At 37.7% G+C, this 20,922-nt stretch overlaps 1 protein-coding gene across 8 annotated transcripts in view; it reads left to right on the top strand.

Moving 5' to 3' along the window:
- Nucleotides 1–20,922, top strand: part of RBMS3 (RNA binding motif single stranded interacting protein 3) — a 1,338,119-nt gene that overhangs the window by 807,000 nt on the left and 510,197 nt on the right. For all 8 annotated transcript variants that reach the window (XM_058729653.1, XM_058729650.1, XM_058729649.1 and 5 more), the window contains exon 6: nucleotides 13,113–13,171. In XM_058729653.1, the coding sequence (XP_058585636.1) occupies nucleotides 13,113–13,171 (59 nt within the window). The remainder of the gene's footprint in view (nucleotides 1–13,112; nucleotides 13,172–20,922) is intronic.

Genomic DNA, 20,922 nt, shown 5'->3' with positions numbered 1-20,922 from the left:
AAGAAAAGAAAAGAAAAGGCTGTGTTCCTATCCACTTGGGTATTTTGTTTGATAAGTGTTTAGAATTAAGGATAAGAGAATTACTTGAAAGTTGGGCTTGATTCTCATCTTTTCTGCTTTGTGTATTTGTGAGCTTTAAAAAAAATTACCTTCCTGGTCCCACTTCTTTCTACATTGTATGGTTTTGTCCATTTTTCCCATTGTGAGTTCTGATTTTTTTTTAAATGACGCAGTGGCAATCTTGTATTACTTAATCACAGAAATGCATTTTTGAAAGTGATGAAGCTCAGAAAGATTCCACAGACAGCTCAAGACTATTATTCTTCTACAGACAAATCTCCCTGGGAACTGCTATGGAGTCCCCTGTATTAGGCACTTCCTCATTCCAAGAGTAAAAACTGTGTATCCATTAAAACCTTACCGCAGCTGCTGTACTATATGAAATTTGTCTCTCAGTATTTTATGTCACTTTCTTCTTCGGGTCTCTTTGTAGATTTCAAATAATATAGTGCCATAAAACACTTTACAGTAAAGACTTTAAAACTAGGTCTTAGTTTGGCTCCTGAGTGATGTTACAGCCCACTCTCTTTTTGAATGAGAGGCAGTGAATGTGCTGAACACGAGATATAAAACGTGATGTAGCATCATCAGTTGGATATATACTTTGCTACGTTGTAAGTGGGAGATATATCTCTGCCCAGATAAACTTGATTCCCATTGCCATCCTGACTGTCTTACTGATATTGGATCTGCAGTATTCAGTCATTTGTTCACTCATCTACCAAACACTTAGTGAGTGAGTTCTGTGTGTAAGGCCAGGGATAGAAAATGAGTAAGACCTATTATCTACCCATGAGTAACTCAGCCTCGATATCAGGACAGGATGAGTTAGAGTGTAGAACAATACAATGCATTTTGTATTTTTGTCATCAACACAATTGCTGATAGAGTGCACTGGCTAATATGGATATGCTCAATGTCTGTTGGATTATAACCAAAATTGAAATTATCTGTTTGGGGAAGAGAGAATAAGCATAAGAAAGATGTCACACAAGTTACGATGAGGAGGGTGAGGGTAGTGACACAGAAAATCCAAGAGGGAATTAGAATGAAGCTAAGTGACGATGGCAGGATTGGGAATTACTACTTTAATAGCAATCAGCACCATCACAAAATTTCTCTGAGACCCTGATTACATTCTTTGGTACCAGGGGATACTGTGAAAACCAAGAGTGTGCTCTCAACAGCTCAACTCCACTGCTTCTGAAATATGGCCCTCAAAATGGTTACATATGCTGCACATCTGATACGGTTTTCTCTTATACTATTGGGGGCATAGATAATGCCAGAATTTTCAGAATCTGTGGTTCGATATCTTTCCCAAACAGCAAAATTTTGCTGTGATGCTGTTTTTCATTGTGCATTCAGTTGATACTAGATTCACAGTCCTACTAGAACATTCTACATGCTGTGAAGTCACAAGCTTCTTTAAGGAATAGGTTTTTTTGGAAATGAGTTTTAACAACCAATGATGAATGTCCAGCTATACTGTTTCCAGTGAATGTGGGTCATTCTTCCGCCATTCAGGGGACTAATCATGTCCAACATCTGCAAAAGACTTAAAAATCTTTGTGTGGCCCTTTGGCGGCCCAGAGGACCGACCTGTATCCAGGCTTGTTCATTATGTGTTGATGACAGTGCGATATCAAGGAAAGAGTAAGGGTTTTATAGCCAAATGCACCTGAATTTAAATGTAACCAGTATAATTCAATAGCTGTGTCTGCTTGAGCAAGTAGCTTAATACATCTACCTTCTCTTTTCATCTTCAAAAAATCAGAATACTAATATTGACTTCTTAGGTAGTTGTGAGAATTCGGAATAAAATAGCTAATATATTCTGTGTAGTGGCTGGCATGTGGCAGGTGCTCAACTGATGGTAGAAACATATGTGTTTGTGTATAAGTGTAGTCCCGTCATTCATTGGTGTTTCTGATGTAGAAAAACACTGGCAGGTCCGTAAAAGTGACTTAAAAATCAACAGATTTTTCGGAGAGGATTATTATGCATCAAGCTCTGCACTGGGTATTTTGAAGACGATCAGAGAAGCCTGACCCCTGAAAAATCAAGGTCTGGTTAAAGAGACAATCTCATAGAGAACAAGAAGATTATGTCACACAACAGTAAAATAATAGTAATAATAAATAATGGTGGAGGTGATGATGATGATGATGATGATGATGATGATGATGATGATGTGATTATATACTGGCTGTGAGCACAACTATTCAATTGGGAAAAACAGCCAGTAGACCAGAAAGTCAGAACGTGCAGTTTACCCTTGAAGGGCCTATGTTATCCAGAGAGAGGAGAGGCTGGAAGACATTGGTGCCAACATCACAAAGTGACGGTCTTCAGGTTCAAGTCTATCTACAAGAACGGTTCTATTTGGCTTTCACATTGTTTCTACAAAAACGCTGAGACTTAAACTTTGAAAAATTTTGCTAGAAAATCCAGATTTCTTTCAAAAAAAAAATCAGGAAGCTTAGCAGCATCAGGATCATACTCCTTCATGGTAACAATGGCTGCAGATGAAAAACAGATGCTCCTTCATCCTGGGCTGGAGATCTCCAGTTCTCTGTAATCTCTACCCTGTGAACAGTTTGCTACCTCGCTTGCTTCTTCCCTAGAAATGTTTTCAGAGTAGGGAGAAAACAGAATATGTTGTGTCATTTGAGATGACCATTTAACACCCAACGGCGAAAATCAAATGGCTCTAATTGGAGAGTCTCTGCTGAGGTTTCAGTGTTAAGACATTCAAATTCTTGTGCCTGATCGCACACAATTCCAGAGAAGCTGAATTGGAAACTCTGAGGTTGGGGCCCAGAGTTATAAGAAGCCATACAGACTATTCTGATGCATGCTATTTTTGAGAATTACCAGCGTAGCATATACTGTAGCACCAAAATACAAGTAGGCTGAGGGGTAAGCATGAGGTACACCCACTTTTAGGAACCTGGAGTGGGAGAAGGAGAAAGTGAAGAAGGTCAATCAAGGGATACCTGTCTGCAAGAAAGGAAGATAAGAACCAAGTCAATGTAATGCATTGGACCCAAGAAACAAATATTTCAAGAGGAAGGTATTTAAGAGGGCTAAATTATATCCGCCCCTCCCCCACAAAAAAGCTAAATGATAGTGAGAGGTCAAGGATGATGATAACAGTAATTTTATTTATTAAGAAGTTACTAGTTAATTTTTAAAGTTCTGTCTCAGTAGATAAAAGCCAGTATTTAGGAGTGAAGTAAAAAAAAAAAATTAGATAATTAACAGAAAGAGGTAGCACGAGCAGAACAATCATTTCAGAAAAGTCTGGCAAGAAATGCAAAGAGAGAAACCTGATTGTAGCCTGTGTGTAGAAGGAGAGGATCTGCAAATGTTCAAGGGAAGGCAGAGGGGAAAGAGCCTTGGCTCTGGAAGAAGGTTAAGTTTCAGATAAACATAGGTGATATATAGGGAAACAGGCCAGAGAAAGGTGTGGCAGGGATGAATGGGAGTTGGAGGAGAGAACAGGAGGAGTGAGGCTATCTTGAGAGAGGATAGGAAGCACTGGAACTGAGAGACAGCAGATTGAAGTGTTGGCAGACTGTGTGCTCTGACATCAGGCTGCCTGGGATTTGATTCTGCTTTTGCTGCTTCCTAGTCATGTGACCTTGGAGAAGTTACTTAGGTGTCTCCGTCTCTGTGTCTTCATCTATAAACCATAGGTAGTGGTAGAGTCTATCTCATGAGGCTGTCGTGATGATTGACAAGAGTGGATATATCTAAAGAGCTCAGAACAGGGGCTGACCCATTGAAGGTGCTACAGAAATGAGTGTCAACCAGATAGAACACATCAGGATGAAAATTAGAGAGGTTTTATTTATTTATTTATTTATTTATTTATTTATATTTATTTATTTATGTATTTTTAAATTTTTTTTTAATGTTTATTTATTTTTGAGACAGAGAGAGACAGAGCATGAGCAGGGGAGGGGCAGAGAGAGAGGGAGACACAGAATCTGAAACAGGCTCCAGGCTCCCAGCTGTCAGCACAGAGCCCGATGCGGGGCTCGAACTCACGGACCGCGAGATCATGACCTGAGCCGAAGTCTGACGCCCAACCGACTGAGCCACCCAGGCGCCCCAAGAGAGGTTTTAAAGGGGAACGCCCAAATTCCTGACAAGACGGCTTTTGTTCTGATAAAGGAGGTATTTAAAATCTCAAATCTACAAACCACGTAGAGAAGACCTTGCGACTTGGATTGAGTTCTTGAAGACAAAATAGCACAAGGAGTGGAGTACTGTTCACAGTCAACTGCACGTGAACAAACTAGGAGCTAACAGCAGTGACAAGCAGGGAATGCCAAGGTTAAGGGGTGGTAGACTAAGTACAGTGGTGGGAAGGTTAGAAGGCAAAGCCTTTGAGGAGGTAATGGAGGCAGCATTGACACGGTTGGGACTGGAGTGTGGGTGAAGCAAGTCATTAGGTATTGCCAGAAGGAGAATGAGCAAGTGAAGAAGAAATTGTGAATTGACTCAGAATATAAATGACAAGCCATGTGAATGCTAACACATGTGCTTCCTAAGGGGGTTTCAGCAAGCATTTAACCTGACCATGTTGGCTTTATCAAAGAGTCAAGAGAGAGTATCCAAGGGGCACCTGGATGGCTCGGTCAGTACAGCATGTGACTCTTGATTACAGGGTCCTGAATTTGTGCCCCACATGTGGCATAGAGTTCCCTTGAATCAACAACAAAAGCGCATAAAACACCCAGAGAGATGTTATCCAAGTTATCGTTTTTATGCTATACAGTAAGTATGTAGGTAACAAAGCAGAAAGCAGGATTTAGTAAGGGAACAGAAGGAATGTCAACATGCACACCTTGTACTAGGAATGTTAATACTACTTTATTTCATCTTTACAGTCACTATTAAAAGCAGATATTAGTGATTGTGTTATACAGATCAGGAAAACTGAGGGGCAGAACCACTGAGCAATTTTTTCCACATCATATGGGTGGTGGAGTTCATATTCAAGTCCGTATTAATTAGACAAAAGCCCATTGTCTTTCCACATTAGCAGACCAAATGTTAAAGGATGTTAAACATGCTGAAATGTGCTATGATCGGTTGCAGAAAGTACCCAAAAGATATCATTTCCATCCTGCTTGCATGGAAACCACTTTTTCACAAGTTTTCACCAAGAAGGTAGGGTATATACCCTAAATATTTAATGTAAATATGTCATCTGAAGCATTGCGCAAGAGTTACTAACTCTAAGAACCAGGAGCTTAATGATTTTGTTTTGTTTTATTTTAGAATTTGAAAGTATTCATTGTTGGTCTGGTATATCTTTTCTGGGTTTACAACCATTTGTAATTAATGAGCAAAAGCACTAAACAGTTCTAATCATTATCTGCCAGTTCTCTTACTAAATTAGCACTGTAATTCAATCAAACTACTGATTAGCCACTAGTTATTTTAGGTGAAGGAAGAGAGTTAACATAGACATTTCCCATGTGTTTTCTTTGGACCTTCTTTCTAAAAAGTACCTGAAAAAATTCCAAATGTGTGTGTGTGTGTGTGTGTGTGTGTGTGTGTGTGTGTATGTGTGTGTGTGTATTATATGTATGTATACATGTGTATATATACATATATATGTATTATACGTATATATACATGTGTGTATATATATATTACATATATATATATGTATATAAGCAAAAACTCTGAAAAAATTTTGTTCTGTCTTTTAAACATGGGCTATCATTTTATCAAAAGCAAATGTTTGCAGTTTTGAAAGTCGTTTTCCATGTCTGCAGAAAGCTCCCTTAGTCTCTGGAGTCTTGCAGAGAATAAACCACACGTGCTTTGCTGTTAGTGTGCCATTCTCTTGAAGTGGTGGTTTTCAAAAGACTGTCTAGTTGTATTGGCGTCACCTGGCGTCACCTGGGATTGTTAGAAATGCGGATTCTTTAGACCCATCTTGTACCTACTGAATCAGTGTTTTGGGGAGTAGTGCCAGCAGTGTCTGTGTTAATAAGCCCTCCAAGAAACTCTGGTGCATGTTAACCTTCCTTTAGGACCATTGTTTTAGAGTCGGTCAGATTGTAAATGTAGTGTTGTAGCCATAGAATTTTGGTGAAACTGTTTGTAGTGTGAAAATAGTAATTTACTAAATAATACACTGATGTAGAAATTAAAACTCTTTTTTAGAATTGCTTTTATTATCCCTAAGAAGTATAAAAAGCTTGATTGCCAAAGCATTGCCCTTTCTTTACACACTTCCTCCTCTGAGAAGTTTTCTTCAGTTTTCCCAGCTAGGAAGTCTCATTTTGTGTTCTTTGTAATGTGTTATTCTCAAGTTATTAGTTAATAAATGACGTTTTAGTTTGCACAATGGACTTGTGAAATCTCCTTGGTATAGATCCATGATTCAAGCAGGAATTTTATTATCTCTGGGTTGGGGAAGGGAGGGGAGGAGAAGAATGCCCAGACTACAAGGCCAAGAACCAGGTTCTAGATTATTAGTTCCCTGCACTAGCTGATGCTGGGATACTTCTTGGCCTCTGTTATCCACACCTATGTTGGGTGACAAAGAATTTGGAAGTGTTAGGTTAGGGCTTAGAGGGACCAACTACAAAATCATTGAGCAAAGGATTTTGAAGGAGTAGAGTGGTCTAAATATTCTCATTTCAATCCGTTTCCAAAGCTTTCCAGGGTTTGGAGAAGACGTTATTATATAAATTTTCTGGGGCTACCGTAACAAAATACTACACACTACGTGGCTTAAATGACAGAAATTTGTTTTCTCAATTCTGGAAGTGAAAAGTAGGAGATCCAGATGTTGGTGGGTTGTTTCTTTCAAGGCTCTCTCCTTTGGCTTACCAATGGCCATCTTTTCCCTTTGTCCTCACGTGGTCTCCCCTTTGTGCCTATCTTTGTCCTAATCTCTGAGGATACCAGTCATAGGATACCCAAATGACCTTGCTTTGCCTTAATTATATCTTTAAAGGCTCTCTGTCTAAATACGGGTTACATTCTGTGGTACTGGGGGTTAAGACTTCAACACATGAGTTTTGAGGGGACATAGTTCAGCCTAACTCAGTTATTGCTGGCATTGGCCTCTCGATGGTAGATTGAACATTCTAAGGCTTCAGAATATTATTGAGTTGTGGACTTCTTTTGTAGATGAGACCTGGTTGACGTGGTCCATCAAATGCATAGCCCCACCACATTCCTCCTGGATCCCTAAAGCCATAGATATACTCCATTAGCATCCCTAAATACCAAATAATGAATGAACCATCAAGAAGTAGACAAACAGCCACATTTTCTGAAAGGATAATGTTTCATCCATTAAATAAATGCAGTACCTTTTTCGAGTCTGGTATCAATACAGAAGGCATGTGAAAAATGAGTTAGCTGGGAGTTAATTGACTGTGGAGACTCTATTTTCAGTCTTTGCCTGTATTTTTTTGAATTAATATACACAGTGGGTGATTCAGCAAAAGGATTTAAAAATAAATTCTTTATAGAAAGATCCCACCAATTTGATGTCTTCATAATGCACGAAGAGTAGACCCATAATAGCTCTATTTTCTTTTCAACTTTGGAAAATTAAAAATGCTATTAGTTCAAATTAGGGTTGCCTGTGGAATAATCAAGTGTATCAACAAATAGTTTGACCCAAATGCTGTTTAAGAATAAGAGTAGATGCCAGAAAGAATTGAGTATTCTTTAAAAAATTAAATGTAAAACTTGAGTTGACAAGCTATAGTAAAAGTGAGTTAATAGACAACACATACATAAATACATAACACTCAGTTACGAATACATAAAATACAATCAGTGGACAGTTACTGTGGAATGACTGCTGTTTTACAGAGTCCTCTTAGAATAGAAAGAACATGTTCCTTGGGACATGGCTGGATTTGGAGAATTTGGAGAATGTGTGTGCACTCACGATACCTGTTGAATATGCAGATATTATTGTATGGAGTCACATATCTTATGTCCAAAAGCATCCTAGCACCGTGAATTAGGGGCTTCACACATTGGCCAAGAGAAGACACTGAATGTGCTCACTTCGTTTATGTGCTTCCCTCAAGAAGTTAAACCCCCTGGAGGAAGTTGACTGTGGATAATCTTGTATCTCTTCTAGCTGTATGAAATGAAAGCATGGAAAAATGGATCGGATTTGTCTGAAAGCTTCTGGAGCCAGAAGGCACATGGTGTCAGTGCTTAGCTGTCTATTTCCAGGCATCTTCTTGAAATAGCCTCTTTCTAGAGATATAATTCCTTTATATTTTAAAATATAATTTATATTTAAAAAATAACTTAATTTTACAAATTAAAATTTTTATAATAATTCTAGGTAAATAATATTTTTCTCTGTATACCAGATTCTGCTTTCTATTCAGGGATGTCATAAAGAAAGACTTTATGAATACTAACAGTCTTCTCTAAACCCAAAGAAGAGGAAGAGTAAATAAATGAAATAATTTACTTTTGGAAATACCTTTTGCCGCAGACGTAGGTCTTTTTCTTCAGAGTGTGTAAAAGTGTATCATTAGTCTATACAGCAGTTTTTACTGTAGTCCATTAGTTACTTTGACAAAAGATCAGGAAGAAAAGTTGAATAGAATTTGTCACAGGTATAGTACATTGGTGGCTTTTCTGTTTACGGTGGTTTGGGTCTTAAAAAAAAATGTCTACACTTTATTTACCTCCATCAGATGTTGACTTTGCAGAGCATGGAGAATACAGCAGCAGTCATGCGGAAAGTACCTGTTTGTCATCGTGAGAGTTCAAACACGAACTGGAACCAATGGCCCATTAAATACCTTCTCTTGTTGTTTAAAGCATATCCCAGCTTTGTGAAATAATTGTTAATGCAGAATACTGTAACTGAGCCAAGGAATTACATTCCTTTAGCTCTATTCAGGTTAGTGGCTGAGTCAGATATGCTCAGTTGTGTCCTATTGTTTCGAGATTTGGCACTATTGAAAGCCTCGCCTGGAGCGTAATTAGGAATAGGGAAATCAAGAAATAGCGTAATTTGCTTTTTTTTTTTTTTTTTTTTTTTTTTTTAATTTTTTTTTCAACGTTTTTTATTTATTTTTGGGACAGAGAGAGACTGAGCATGAACGGGGGAGGGGCAGAGAGAGAGGGAGACACAGAATCGGAAACAGGCTCCAGGCTCCGAGCCATCAGCCCAGAGCCTGACGCGGGGCTCGAACTCACGGACCGCGAGATCGTGACCTGGCTGAAGTCGGACGCTTAACCGACTGCGCCACCCAGGCGCCCCCGTAATTTGCTTTTTGATGTGTATGTGTGTGTGTGTGAGTGAGTGACTTTGCGTTTACAGTAGTAATATTATAATGCATACTGGGGCATAAAATTTCGTTTTAGGAAAATGTTGCTTTAGGGGCGCCAGGGCGGCTCATTCGGTTAAGCATCTGACTTCGTCATGACTCAAGTCATGATCTCACAGTTCATGAGTTCAAGCCCCACATAGGGTTCTGTGCTGACAGCTCAGAGCCTGGAGCCCGTTTCAGATTCTGTGTCTCCCTCTCTCTCTGCCCCTCCCCTGCTGACACACACTCTCTCAAAAATAAACATTATTTTTTTTTTTTTAAATACAGGTGCTTTCCATGAGAAATAATTTCTTTTCTTTTTCTTCTCCGTCTTGGTTGTAAAAAAAGATAGCTATTTTTTTTTTTTTACATATTCTACATTTAATGAAGGAAAAGAAAGACATCCAAGTAATATTGTTATACTAGGACAGTATGCACACCATAGGCTAAAAGTCCTATTGGGAGATGTAATTCACTATGAGATACAGTAATTTTTAATTTCCTTTTTAAAAGAGAGAGCTAAATTTTAATTTGGAAGGTACTTTATATATAAAATTTTCAGGAGTAGCTTTAGAAACCAATTAAGAAGTATTTTTGTCTTAAGGGTTTGTGTGCCTGATGTGAGATGGTTATAAATGTTCTAAATTCTTTTTCTTCCTCTGGTTTTTACTTCTTCCATACTGTATTAATGGTGCTTTGTGTGGAAACAAAGTTTCAGCAAATGTTCCCTTTCTTCTCCCTTTTTGTTTTCTACACAAAGATGCGTGTAATCTTGCAAATGTTTGCTTGCCCGAATAGCCTAAGTTTAGTGAGCATTACTGTCACTAGTAGGTGCAGTTATAGATACCTTGAACCCTTGTGGACTGAAAGACAGTTCAAATATGACACTATTTTACTGGTTATTTTCCCAAAAGAGAAATTCTTGGGCTGAAATACAACTTGAAGGAGAGACTGTGTTGGTTGGTGGTTGGGGGGTGGGGGGAGGGTGGTCGGTTGGAAGATGAGGAGTTTTGGAGGAAGCGGGCTTGCATAATAATAGGCGTGGGGTGCCTGGGTGACTCAGTCAGTTAAGTACCTGACTCTTGATCTCAGCTCAGCTCAGGTCAGGTCATGTTCTCATGGTTTGTGAGATCGAGCCCCGAGTCAGGCTCTGTGCTGACGGTGTGGAGCCTGCTTGGGATTCTTTCTTTCCCTCTCTGCACTTCACTTGCTCTCTTTCTCTCTCTCTCTCTTTCTCTCTCAAAATAAATAAATAAACTTTAAAAAACATAATAGACTTGAAGTAATAGACATTTCAGGAATACATACCAAACACACAAAAGCTTTAAACCTGTAGGGGTATTTGTATGGTTAAGTACAGTGAGAACATAGTAATGTCATCCCTAACGTTAAAAATAACAATATAAAGGGTAAATGTAAATTACCTTTTTAGTAAATAATTTTACCTGCCAAATTTCTTAGTGTAAGATTTTGACAGTCTACGTAGTAATGTTTTAAGCTGTCATTTGGGCCAGAATTTTAACCCCTTCCATTTCTTATCAACATCAGAGAATGCCAAGGACTAGAGACATTTTTATGCAGCAGATAACAGGGAGGAAATAATTGCAAGAAGAGCTAATATTTAATGAGTACTTATTCTGTGCCAGCCACTGTTATCCTCATTTAAGTAAACCTTACCTAACCCTGAAACAACTCTAGCTATTGTAATCATTTTGTATATTTATACGTAGATGTACATAATTTTACATAATAGTCTAAATGAATGTTTAAATAAATGGATTTATAGAATTATAGAGAAATGATACAAAGCACACCTAAGGCTTACTTAGCCAATCAGATATACCCAGGCTGGACTGAGATGTGAGCCTTGGTGGTTTGTCGCCACAACATATTAACCACTATTGCCTTGGAGTCTTAATACCTGGATTCTCAAAAGCATGAAGGTTGATTAAACTAGAAAAGTCCATATATGTAGCTTCTCTGTTTTGGAGGCAGATGATATAATAGTTAAGCACTGTACCCATTTTAAGAATCCCATATTCAGTTCCCTCCCTTTCACAAATTATGTGATTTTGATCAAATTACTGATTTTGTAGACTATACTTTCTATATCTACCAAATAGTAGTAGATACTCTCAGCCATGCTGTCTTTGATTTAGTTAACTATAGAGTTATAGTTGTAATGGTGTAGAAAATGCAGTGGTAGCTGAAATGTCAGGATTATGATGACAGAATCTATTCAGTTCATTATTGGACAGCTTCATGCCAGTCTGGCTGACTTTAACCGCGAGCATGGAAGTGACTGGTGGGAATTATCTCAGACCCCTTCATCTAAGTATATTCTAGTTCCTATTATGACCTGTTAATAGGTTGGCTCCTATTGGAATGATTTTCAAAGCTATCAGCAGTATTGCTTTCATAATGAAATTAATTCTGTAAATTTCTAGAGGACCCTCAATTCATCCTTGGTCAAAACATCTGGGGGAAAGAAAAGAGGCAAAGACATTTCTAGTACAATGACATTATCAACACTAGAATATTAATGAATAACCACCAAAATACTGCAAAGAGTTAATGACCTAATAAGAGGGGATTATAAATGCAAAAGAAACAGTGGTGAGGGGGAACCTAGTTTATTACTCCATGGGATATTTACTATTTGTCATACATTCTCACACTTGCTTAGGAACACAGAATTACAAGAAAACTTGCCAAATATTTTGTGACATGGCTGAAATCTTGGACATGAAAATGAGTAGTTAGTAAACTTGTTGCTTAAATTTGCATTATAATTTCTCCATGTTAGTATGATTGTTGACAAGCATCCTTCATAGAATCCTAAAGAAAGACAGGCTTTTAGAAGCCATCTTCTTTGGTTCTATCATTTATGCCTCAGGAAACAGGCTTAAAGAGATTGAATTTCATTCTCCATATTAACCACCTTTTAAAAAACGAAACCTAAACTAGGTCTTCTGCAAGAGATGATAGGATAATGGATATGCTTATATGTATTTCTGGTAGAAACTTCATTGTTGTATGAAGTACCATTGGATTACCTGTATCATTCATTTGTTTATAGCAAACATTTATTGAGCTCCTATTACATATGGTGGCAGGTATTGAGAATTCAAAATTCAGTCTTTAATCTCAACTCACACTATATATTTTTAGTAACAAAAAAAAATCCTATTTATCTTAGGAGCACTGCTAGAAACTCTTAATCTTTCAATTTAACCCTCTCCCAAATCCTGAAAGGGAAGTATTACAATTCTCATTTTTACAGATGAAAAAAAAAAAAAACAAAAAACAGTTTGGAGAAGTTGTGTTAAACTGCTCAGTGTTACAACGCTAGGTGAGTGCCAGAGCTGGATGTAAGCCCTGTTCAAGCTGGGGCCAAGGTCTGTGCTTTTCTCCAGCAATCCACAGTGTGATTTACTTTGATCACAATCACATACAACCCCCTTTCAGCCACCTATGACAGGCTGACAGGTTTATTTTTGAAGGCTCAACCCAGTGATTACGTAGGAAAGCACATTCTCAAGTTATAAAGGAGAACTGGTGAAAAGTGATCATCCAGGTGTGAAATGGGAGTACAGTGCTTGTTTTCTTGGTTTATTCCTGCTCAATTGTGTGTGCACCGACGTTCTTTAAGGTATTTTAAGCGTCTTCATTGGGCTATAATAACGTGGAATTTCTCTCTCTCTCTCTCTCTGTCAGGTATGGAAAAATTGTATCCACAAAGGCAATTCTGGACAAAAACACAAATCAGTGCAAAGGTATGTGTAAGGGCATCTATACCCTGGGCTCTTGTCTAGCCTGTTCCATTGATGTCTCCTTTAAGGCAGAAGTCCAGACACCAGCTGCGCAATGATCACGATGTACAGAATATGGCAAACCTCTTTAATAATGCCAAGGCTTTGATGAGTTGTATTTCTAGTAACATTGTTCATTAATTTTTTTCATTAACAAACAAAATTAAAATCACAAATCAGAACAAGTATCAAATTGCTTCAGCGTAAAACTAAATTACCTCTTAACAACTTGGGGTTGTCTGATTTGAATGATATCATCAGTGATGCAAATTGATTTCCTATATAAAAATGAGGAACTCTGGGGAGAACTTCCCCATGCAAAGCACGTTTTAATTTATCTGTTCCTTAAAGCTTTAGTGACACTGGTTGACTAGGAATGAATTTACTGATGGGCCCATTGTGTCTAAGCTTCTGCTGTCAGCATCTCTCGGGATCTGAGTTGGTATCTTATTAAGGCTTTTTTCCCCCCTGCAAACATTTCTGAAGTTATTTGACTATATCTGTGACTCATGTCTCCTCATGTCTGGGAATCCCATACTCTTTCATGAGTTGCATTTTATATTATTTGTGAAATCGGTATGGTCTCTCTCGCATGACTCAGTTCTTACTAGGAAATTGGACTGCTTCTTGTAACATATGTTATTTGTTGTTCCTGTAATCCAGTCTTTCTTATAATACCAGAAGTATGGTAGAGGCACGATCATTCTAAACACTGCCCCTATTTCACATACAGATATAATGTGCATATGTTTTAGGAATAGGCACTCATACACTGAAGATATTTCCCAGCCTATCTGGGTGACAGTATTCAGGTTCTATTCAGCAATTAAAAAGCAAACAAACAAACAGCACTCCACGTCTCCCGTAAAGTCACAAATGTGCTAGGTGCTTAGGTACTACAAGACAAAAAATAATAAGATATGGTTTCTGTCATCTAATAGTTCGATTTGAAAAGGAAACCAACAAGAAAACGAAGAAACGAATCGTAACATACTTATTAGAGTGAGTGTATCAGCCTAAAGTAACTGAAAGTATAACAGAGGTATCTGTAATGGAGATATACGTAAAAAACTGTGAGAGGAGGAGGTGGAGATTCCTTTTGGGGGAATAAAGTTTATAAAGGCAAGTCAGAATGGATGGGCATGGGAAAGGTCTGTGTTTGAGAGAAAGAGTTTCAGAATGTAATTGAGCAGACCCATAACTAGAATGGAAACTCCTAACACCCCCATCCACATTTTCTTGTAACTACTTATTTAATTCTTTTTCCCTCATTCTCTGTCTCTTCCTCCAAGGAGACTTAAACTCAATGAAGACAGGACCTGTGTAATCTAGAAAGCTTATCTTCAAAGTGAGGTGCTGTAGAGCAATGCTAAACTCTCAGCTGGGGATGCTAGAAGGAAATGTTAGAATATGTCTCTCTTTGTTTTTCTATCAACTTTCTCTGTGTGGTGTAGAACATATTAGTTAATTTTACAAATGCATATGTTTTATACATATAAATATGTAAATTTTGGGTTTGCTGATACAAAATATTTTTATTCATTGTGATATGCATTTAAAAAGTAGTTTGGGGACTCCTGGTCTCATAATAAGCACTAATAAATACAGAAGGAGATGAAGGAGGGAGGGAAGTAGGGAGGAAAAGGGGAGAGAAAGGAAGGAAGGAAGAGGGGGACCATGGAACCACCTGGGAAGATCATTTACTAAAAGGGCAGCTAAAGATGACTTCATGGGAGGGCAGAGGGCTATTAGACCTTTTTCCTTGAGGGTGGTGTGAAAAAGGTGGAGTTAATATATGGTCATTATACATAATATGGATAGAGGTCTCCAGTTGCCTTTTCTGGCCTCAGCATTTGGAGTCTGTGGGTTAACAGTAGGGATTCTGAATTACAACCTTCATCAAGCACGTGGAGGTGGGTATCCTAAAAGTTAAGCACTCATGGTCAGAAAGATACTACTGTCACTTTCATGTTTAAGGAAAAATACTATTTTAATGGTATTCTGAGTCCTATTTAGAGTATTCCTTTCTGGCCCTTGAAATGGTCACCCGGACAAACTACATGCAGTTGGGAAGAGGCAGCAATTATATTTATGGAAAATTATTTATAGTTGTTAATGATAACGTGGGAGCACATTTCTGAGGTTGGGAGGAAGATGTGACGTCGTTGAGCAGTTCAGAGAACTGAATAAATGAGACGTTGAAACAACCATCTAAATATTTATTGAAATCGCCAAGAATTGAAGCAGGCATAGTTTTGGGGAAAGTAAACCAGAAGGTGTGAACAATGATACTGGGCATCTGTAGACCATAGTGAAAATGAAGATTCTCTGGTTATAAAATTTTGTGATGAAGGATTCTAAACTGGAGATGTAGGTAGGAGGGAAACCGGATGGCCATAGGAGCAAGGAGGACTCCTCACTATAGTCCACTGGGAGAAGAGGTATTAGAAGGAAAAAGAAAAGTCGAGAGGGCTACAAAGGAGCAGTGTCCTCAGGGTGAGTTAGGAAACAATTGGGAGCGTGCAAATGAAAGTAATGATAGCTTATATGCACTCAGGAAGCTGAGGTCATTTCACGCAGGCCATCCAGTGCTGCTTCCTGTGTGCCTGGTTCACCCGTCTTCACTGGTATCATCTGAAATTGGTAGAGTCTTTTTTTTTTTAATTTTTTTTTTAACGTTTATTTATTTTTGAGACAGAGAGAGAGACAGAGCATGAACGGGGGAGGGTCAGAGAGAGGGAGACACAGAATCTGAAACAGGCTCCAGGCTCTGAGCTGTCAGCACAGAGCCCGACGCGGGGCTCGAACTCACGGACCGCGAGATCGTGACCTGAGCCGAAGTCGGACGCTTAACTGACTGAGCCACCCAGACGCCCCGGTAGAGTCTTTTTTAAAAAGTCAGTGTTGAAAGAACAATAAAGGGAATGTTACTGATACTAGTAATTACAAGGAGACTGTTGTCCCACATATTGTATTCAAACAGATTTTTAAAGAATGTATAAATATGCACGTGCTTGGCCCTCTTTCATTCTCTACCTTGGGACAAATATAGGCAACCTCCCAATTCTAGCTTATGGAGCACATACAACTGATCCAAGCATTACAATGATACGAAAGAAGACTTAAACTATGTCAGATTATGAACATATTGATTATAGGAAGTTACATGAATATGGAGGAATACACAATAATGTGTAAAATAAATATGGAGCTAAGTAAATATTTGAGATCTAAGTATTCCTTATCTTTATGTCTGTGGGGAAGCCAGGGCCTGCTTTGAACACCGCCTCTCCACTTAGTAGCTGTGCCACCTGTGGTAAATGACTCAACTTTGCTGGGTGCCTCAATTCCCCATCTATAAAATGATGATAATAATAGGGCCTGAGTTGATGATTAAATGAGGTATACATGGATAGCACTCAACAATACCTGGTGTCAGCTGTGGTATGAAATACTAGAAATAGTAAAAAAAAAAAAATGTCTTAAGGTGGTGGGAATATGGGTGATAGATTATTATTTTACGTTTCTCCAAATTTGTTGCCTTTTCAGGCAAAACAAACAAAACAAACAAAAAACAACTCTTGGAAACAATGATCTGGTTTCAGTTATATATATTTGATAGTTCTTTTTGTGAATTACTAGTAGCCTACGATTATATGTTTCTTTGTTTTTTGTAAAATAATGTCAGATAATAATAGCAATGGATTGGGAGAGAATGCTATGGTTTTTGTTTTTGTTTTGTTTTTGTTTTTCATAATGGGCAGAAATTGAGTTCTTCTTGACCATGGCTTTCTCAAGGAAGGAGATGGAAAGGATGAGGTGGCTTTTTCAAACAAAGTCACTAACAGCATGGAGCTTGTCATTAGAGAATGCAAATTGGATTTGGTCTTCTCTGAGACACTTCCTTCCGAATCATTTGCAACTTTGCCTCCAGACTAAGGCTATGCAATTAAAACCAAATATTAGGAAGACAGGATTTATTTATTTTTGCTTTTAAAGATATGATATGAGTTCAATTTTTCACGAGCTGTTACACAAGCAGCATATTTACATGCAAGTTAGTATTTAGTGGGGTGTGAGGAAGTAAATGCCCCAGTCTCCTTGGAGATGAAAAGAAAAAGCATCCAAATGAACCTTGATGTATTAGCCCAATGTTAGATGCTTACCCTATCTTAGTATCTGAAAGAAAGGCTTTTGTTCCCTACTTGTATCCTACTCACACCCTGAAGTTACAAACAGTAGGCAGGCCCAGGGAATCGTGCTTACTCTCTATTCCAGAAGGGGTCAAGGAGAACCCTTTCAACATAACCTCTCGTTTTCAAGATTGTTCTTTCTTGGGTGGTGGCTGTGGCAGCTTTCATTCTGTAAAATATGGCAACATAAAACACAACAGTCACCGTCAGGCCAAAATGACCAGAAATTGCTGAACAAAGCAGGCAACAGCTCCAGATGGAGAGTAATGAAAAGCAGACCACAGTTCATTCAGATACTCAAATGCAAGGACCACATAAGAGCTATTGTACAAGTCACAGAGATTTGCAGAGCTTTGTTTGTTTGTTTATTTGTTTGTTTGTTTTTCTGTTTTCCTCCCTGTGTTTCCCTCCGGGTCAAGTATATTTGCTAATTTAAAAAGTCAGGGAAAATTAAATGAAGGAAGCCATTGAAAACATGGTGTAAATCTTCAATGAATTTACTTGTCTCTGCCTTTTCCTGCTTTTTAAGTTTGGTTTCCTCTGAACCCCTCCCCACACCATTTTTCTGACAGGCTATGTGTTCAGAGCAGAGGGAATGAGTAATGGATATTCCATAGAAAGTTTCCAGGCCTAATAGCCATAGGATATAAGTGTAGTTAGCCTGTGCCAAGCACACCAACTTCTAAGAGTTTGAAATACTTCCTTCTGCCTTTGTTGTCACAAGCTGGTTGAATTATGTTTATGGAAGCTTATGTTGCCTTTAACATTTCATTGGGCCCTTAAAATCAAAGTTGAAGACAAGTATCTAAAAGTTCTGAACTCACCCGTGGAGGACATCATTCATTCTTTATTAAATGGAATCATAAATTGTTATTTTTTGTGTAAGAAAAATAATTCTGCATGCTCTGCTAATTTTATAGAGAGGGATAGAACCGTCTTAAATGGTTTCAAGGAGGGGTGTGAATGAATCCATTTGGCAGTTCGAGATTCATGGCTGTGTTACACATTAAAAAAACCACATTTCTATGTAACTAATAAGTATAAGGCCATATTCTTGGACAGATTTGGAAATATTCAATTTATTTATCATTTACTTATTCACTGACAGGGAGTTTTTACATAGCAAGTGAGGGAAGTATGGATTTCTGTATTAAATCCGATGAACGTGGAGAAAGGAGGAGATATTATATATTGTCATATTTTTGTGTAAAGTCATTGTAGGGTATGAGGCGGCCTCTGCCTATGGACATGCCCCTGGGTAGAAGGTATATGTGTAAGTGGAACTATTTGCTTTCCAGAAAATAGCGTACCTACCCTGGGCTTGTCCACATAGAAACAAACAAGTAAAGGAAGAAACTAAACACTATGGAAAGCCTCATTTCTAGCACCTGTTATCTCCACAAATCAGTGCAAACTAAAATAAATGTTCTGTGAAATTTATGAGACTAAGGAATTACATTTTGAGAGGAATAGGCACCTCCCCTAGGTGGGCTCACAGTCTACTGAGCAGGAAGCCCATGAAGCAAAATGACTTGAAAAACACATTTATTCAATTTTCAAATAATAGGATTAGGTTACAAAAAAAAAAAAAAAAAAAAGACAAAATCAGTTGTATTTAGACAACTGCGTTTCCCTTTGGAAAATGAAATGTGTGATATTTCCCTGAGCTGCTTTTGTGGCGTTTAATTTATTCCAGTATTAATTTTACTACCAATCACAGGTAATCAATATATAAACATATATTGGTATTGACAATATATATAAACATTCATTTGGTATTGCTGGTGACTTTTATTTTCATTTCAGAAAAGGTTGGTTTGTGTAGAAACTTTACTAACTTCAGTCAGTACCTCAAGTTTACTTAGAATCACCCTGTAGGTACGTTTTACGTGACATTTTCGTCCTGGACCTCTTTTGAGAAAATCCCCATTTTTATAGTGTTACAGCCATAGTCTGGAAAGAATAACTTCTTTGAAGGTAAATGGTCTCCATTTGTTGTCTCTAGCTCATGTAGACAACAAAAGTAAAGATGTTTTCTCCTATTAAAAATAATCCTTCCAATCCTGTCATTTTCAATTCAACAGGTTAAATATTTTAGAGAGTTCTTTATTATTATTATTATTATTATTATTATTGTTATTGTTATTCTGTGTAAGAAGTCTTTGAAATAATGTAAAGCAAAATATATATTTATCTTATATTTGGGAGTCATACAACTACACGTTTCTTCAAAGGTCTTTTATAGCTATCTATTTACTCAGCATTTGCTTGTAATCACTGTTAATATACATAGTAGGCAAAAGTAAAACTATCCACAGATACTAGATACAGTGGGTAATCCTGCTGTTTTAAGTATAAAATTATTTTTGGCAGCATTTAATATTATAACCTACTTTCCTAATTTTTTGCACATGCAGAAATGACATTATTGGCCAAAAAAAAAGTAACATTTTTTTGTGAAGTTTAAAATGGCTTCAATGTAAAATGGTGCAGTCCTATTGCTTCCTCCCATAGCCTGAACATGACTTTTACTAATCCATACTTTTTAACTTAACAGAAATCCTTTTGTTCAGATATTCTATTTGCTTTCCTGCTTCTGTGTTTCATTCCCTATGTTTAGAAATCGACTTTTGGGGGCGCCTGGGTGGCGCAGTCGGTTGAGCGTCCGACTTCAGCCAGGTCACGATCTCGCGGTCCGTGAGTTCGAGCCCCGCGTCAGGCTCTGGGCTGATGGCTCGGAGCCTGGAGCCTGTTTCCGATTCTGTGTCTCCCTCTCTCTCTGCCCCTCCCCCATTCATGCTCTGTCTCTCTGTCCCAGAAATAAATAAAAAACGTTGAAAAAAAAAATTAAAAAAAAAAAAAAAAAGAAATCGACTTTTGTTAATAACATAAAATACTCTCTCTTTTTTTTTTACCTCTGCTAGTCTGTGTCAGTTATTTCTTCCTCAGTTAACCTTCTCAAGAAGTCCTCAGCAGACTCTTTCCCTCCTACTTAAACACTTTACAATACTATCACCTCCAAGCAAAATCTGGAGTCAAAGATCTTATGCAATCTAATCACTCTTGTTTTTACAATTATAGTCTAGATTATAAAACTCCTCAGGGTTCTCACAGGACTTATTTTCTGTTGCTAAGTTATTGAGGAAATAGTACAGTTCAGAGTAGTTACTTAGATTCCAGAGACTTTCTCTTTGAGAGCCTTTGATGTTTAATCAATGGAAAGAATAAACATGGAGGGGTATATGTTCTATAGTTCTGAAAGAAAAAAAAAAAAACAGGGGTACCAAAGGCATACCCATACACAAATTTCCTAGAGTTACTCTTTAAAATTAAGCATTTTAACTGAGAATATTTATTTTGTGAGGTGGAATTATCCCTTATTTGAATTTCTGTTTTCATTCAATGATTTCCTAAGGATATGGAAAATAAAAAATGGTAATATATTTTAAATAATGTGCAAAATATAATCTATAATGGAAAATATATGTGTTTGTCCAGTTTATTAAAATAAATGTAAGCCTG

This window comes from Neofelis nebulosa, chromosome 5 (genome assembly GCF_028018385.1).
Source record: "Neofelis nebulosa isolate mNeoNeb1 chromosome 5, mNeoNeb1.pri, whole genome shotgun sequence".
In the NCBI taxonomy this organism is placed as follows: Eukaryota; Metazoa; Chordata; class Mammalia; order Carnivora; family Felidae; genus Neofelis; species Neofelis nebulosa.
The sequence above is the reverse complement of the archived record's forward strand: the minus strand, read 5'-3'. Positions and strand labels throughout refer to the sequence as shown.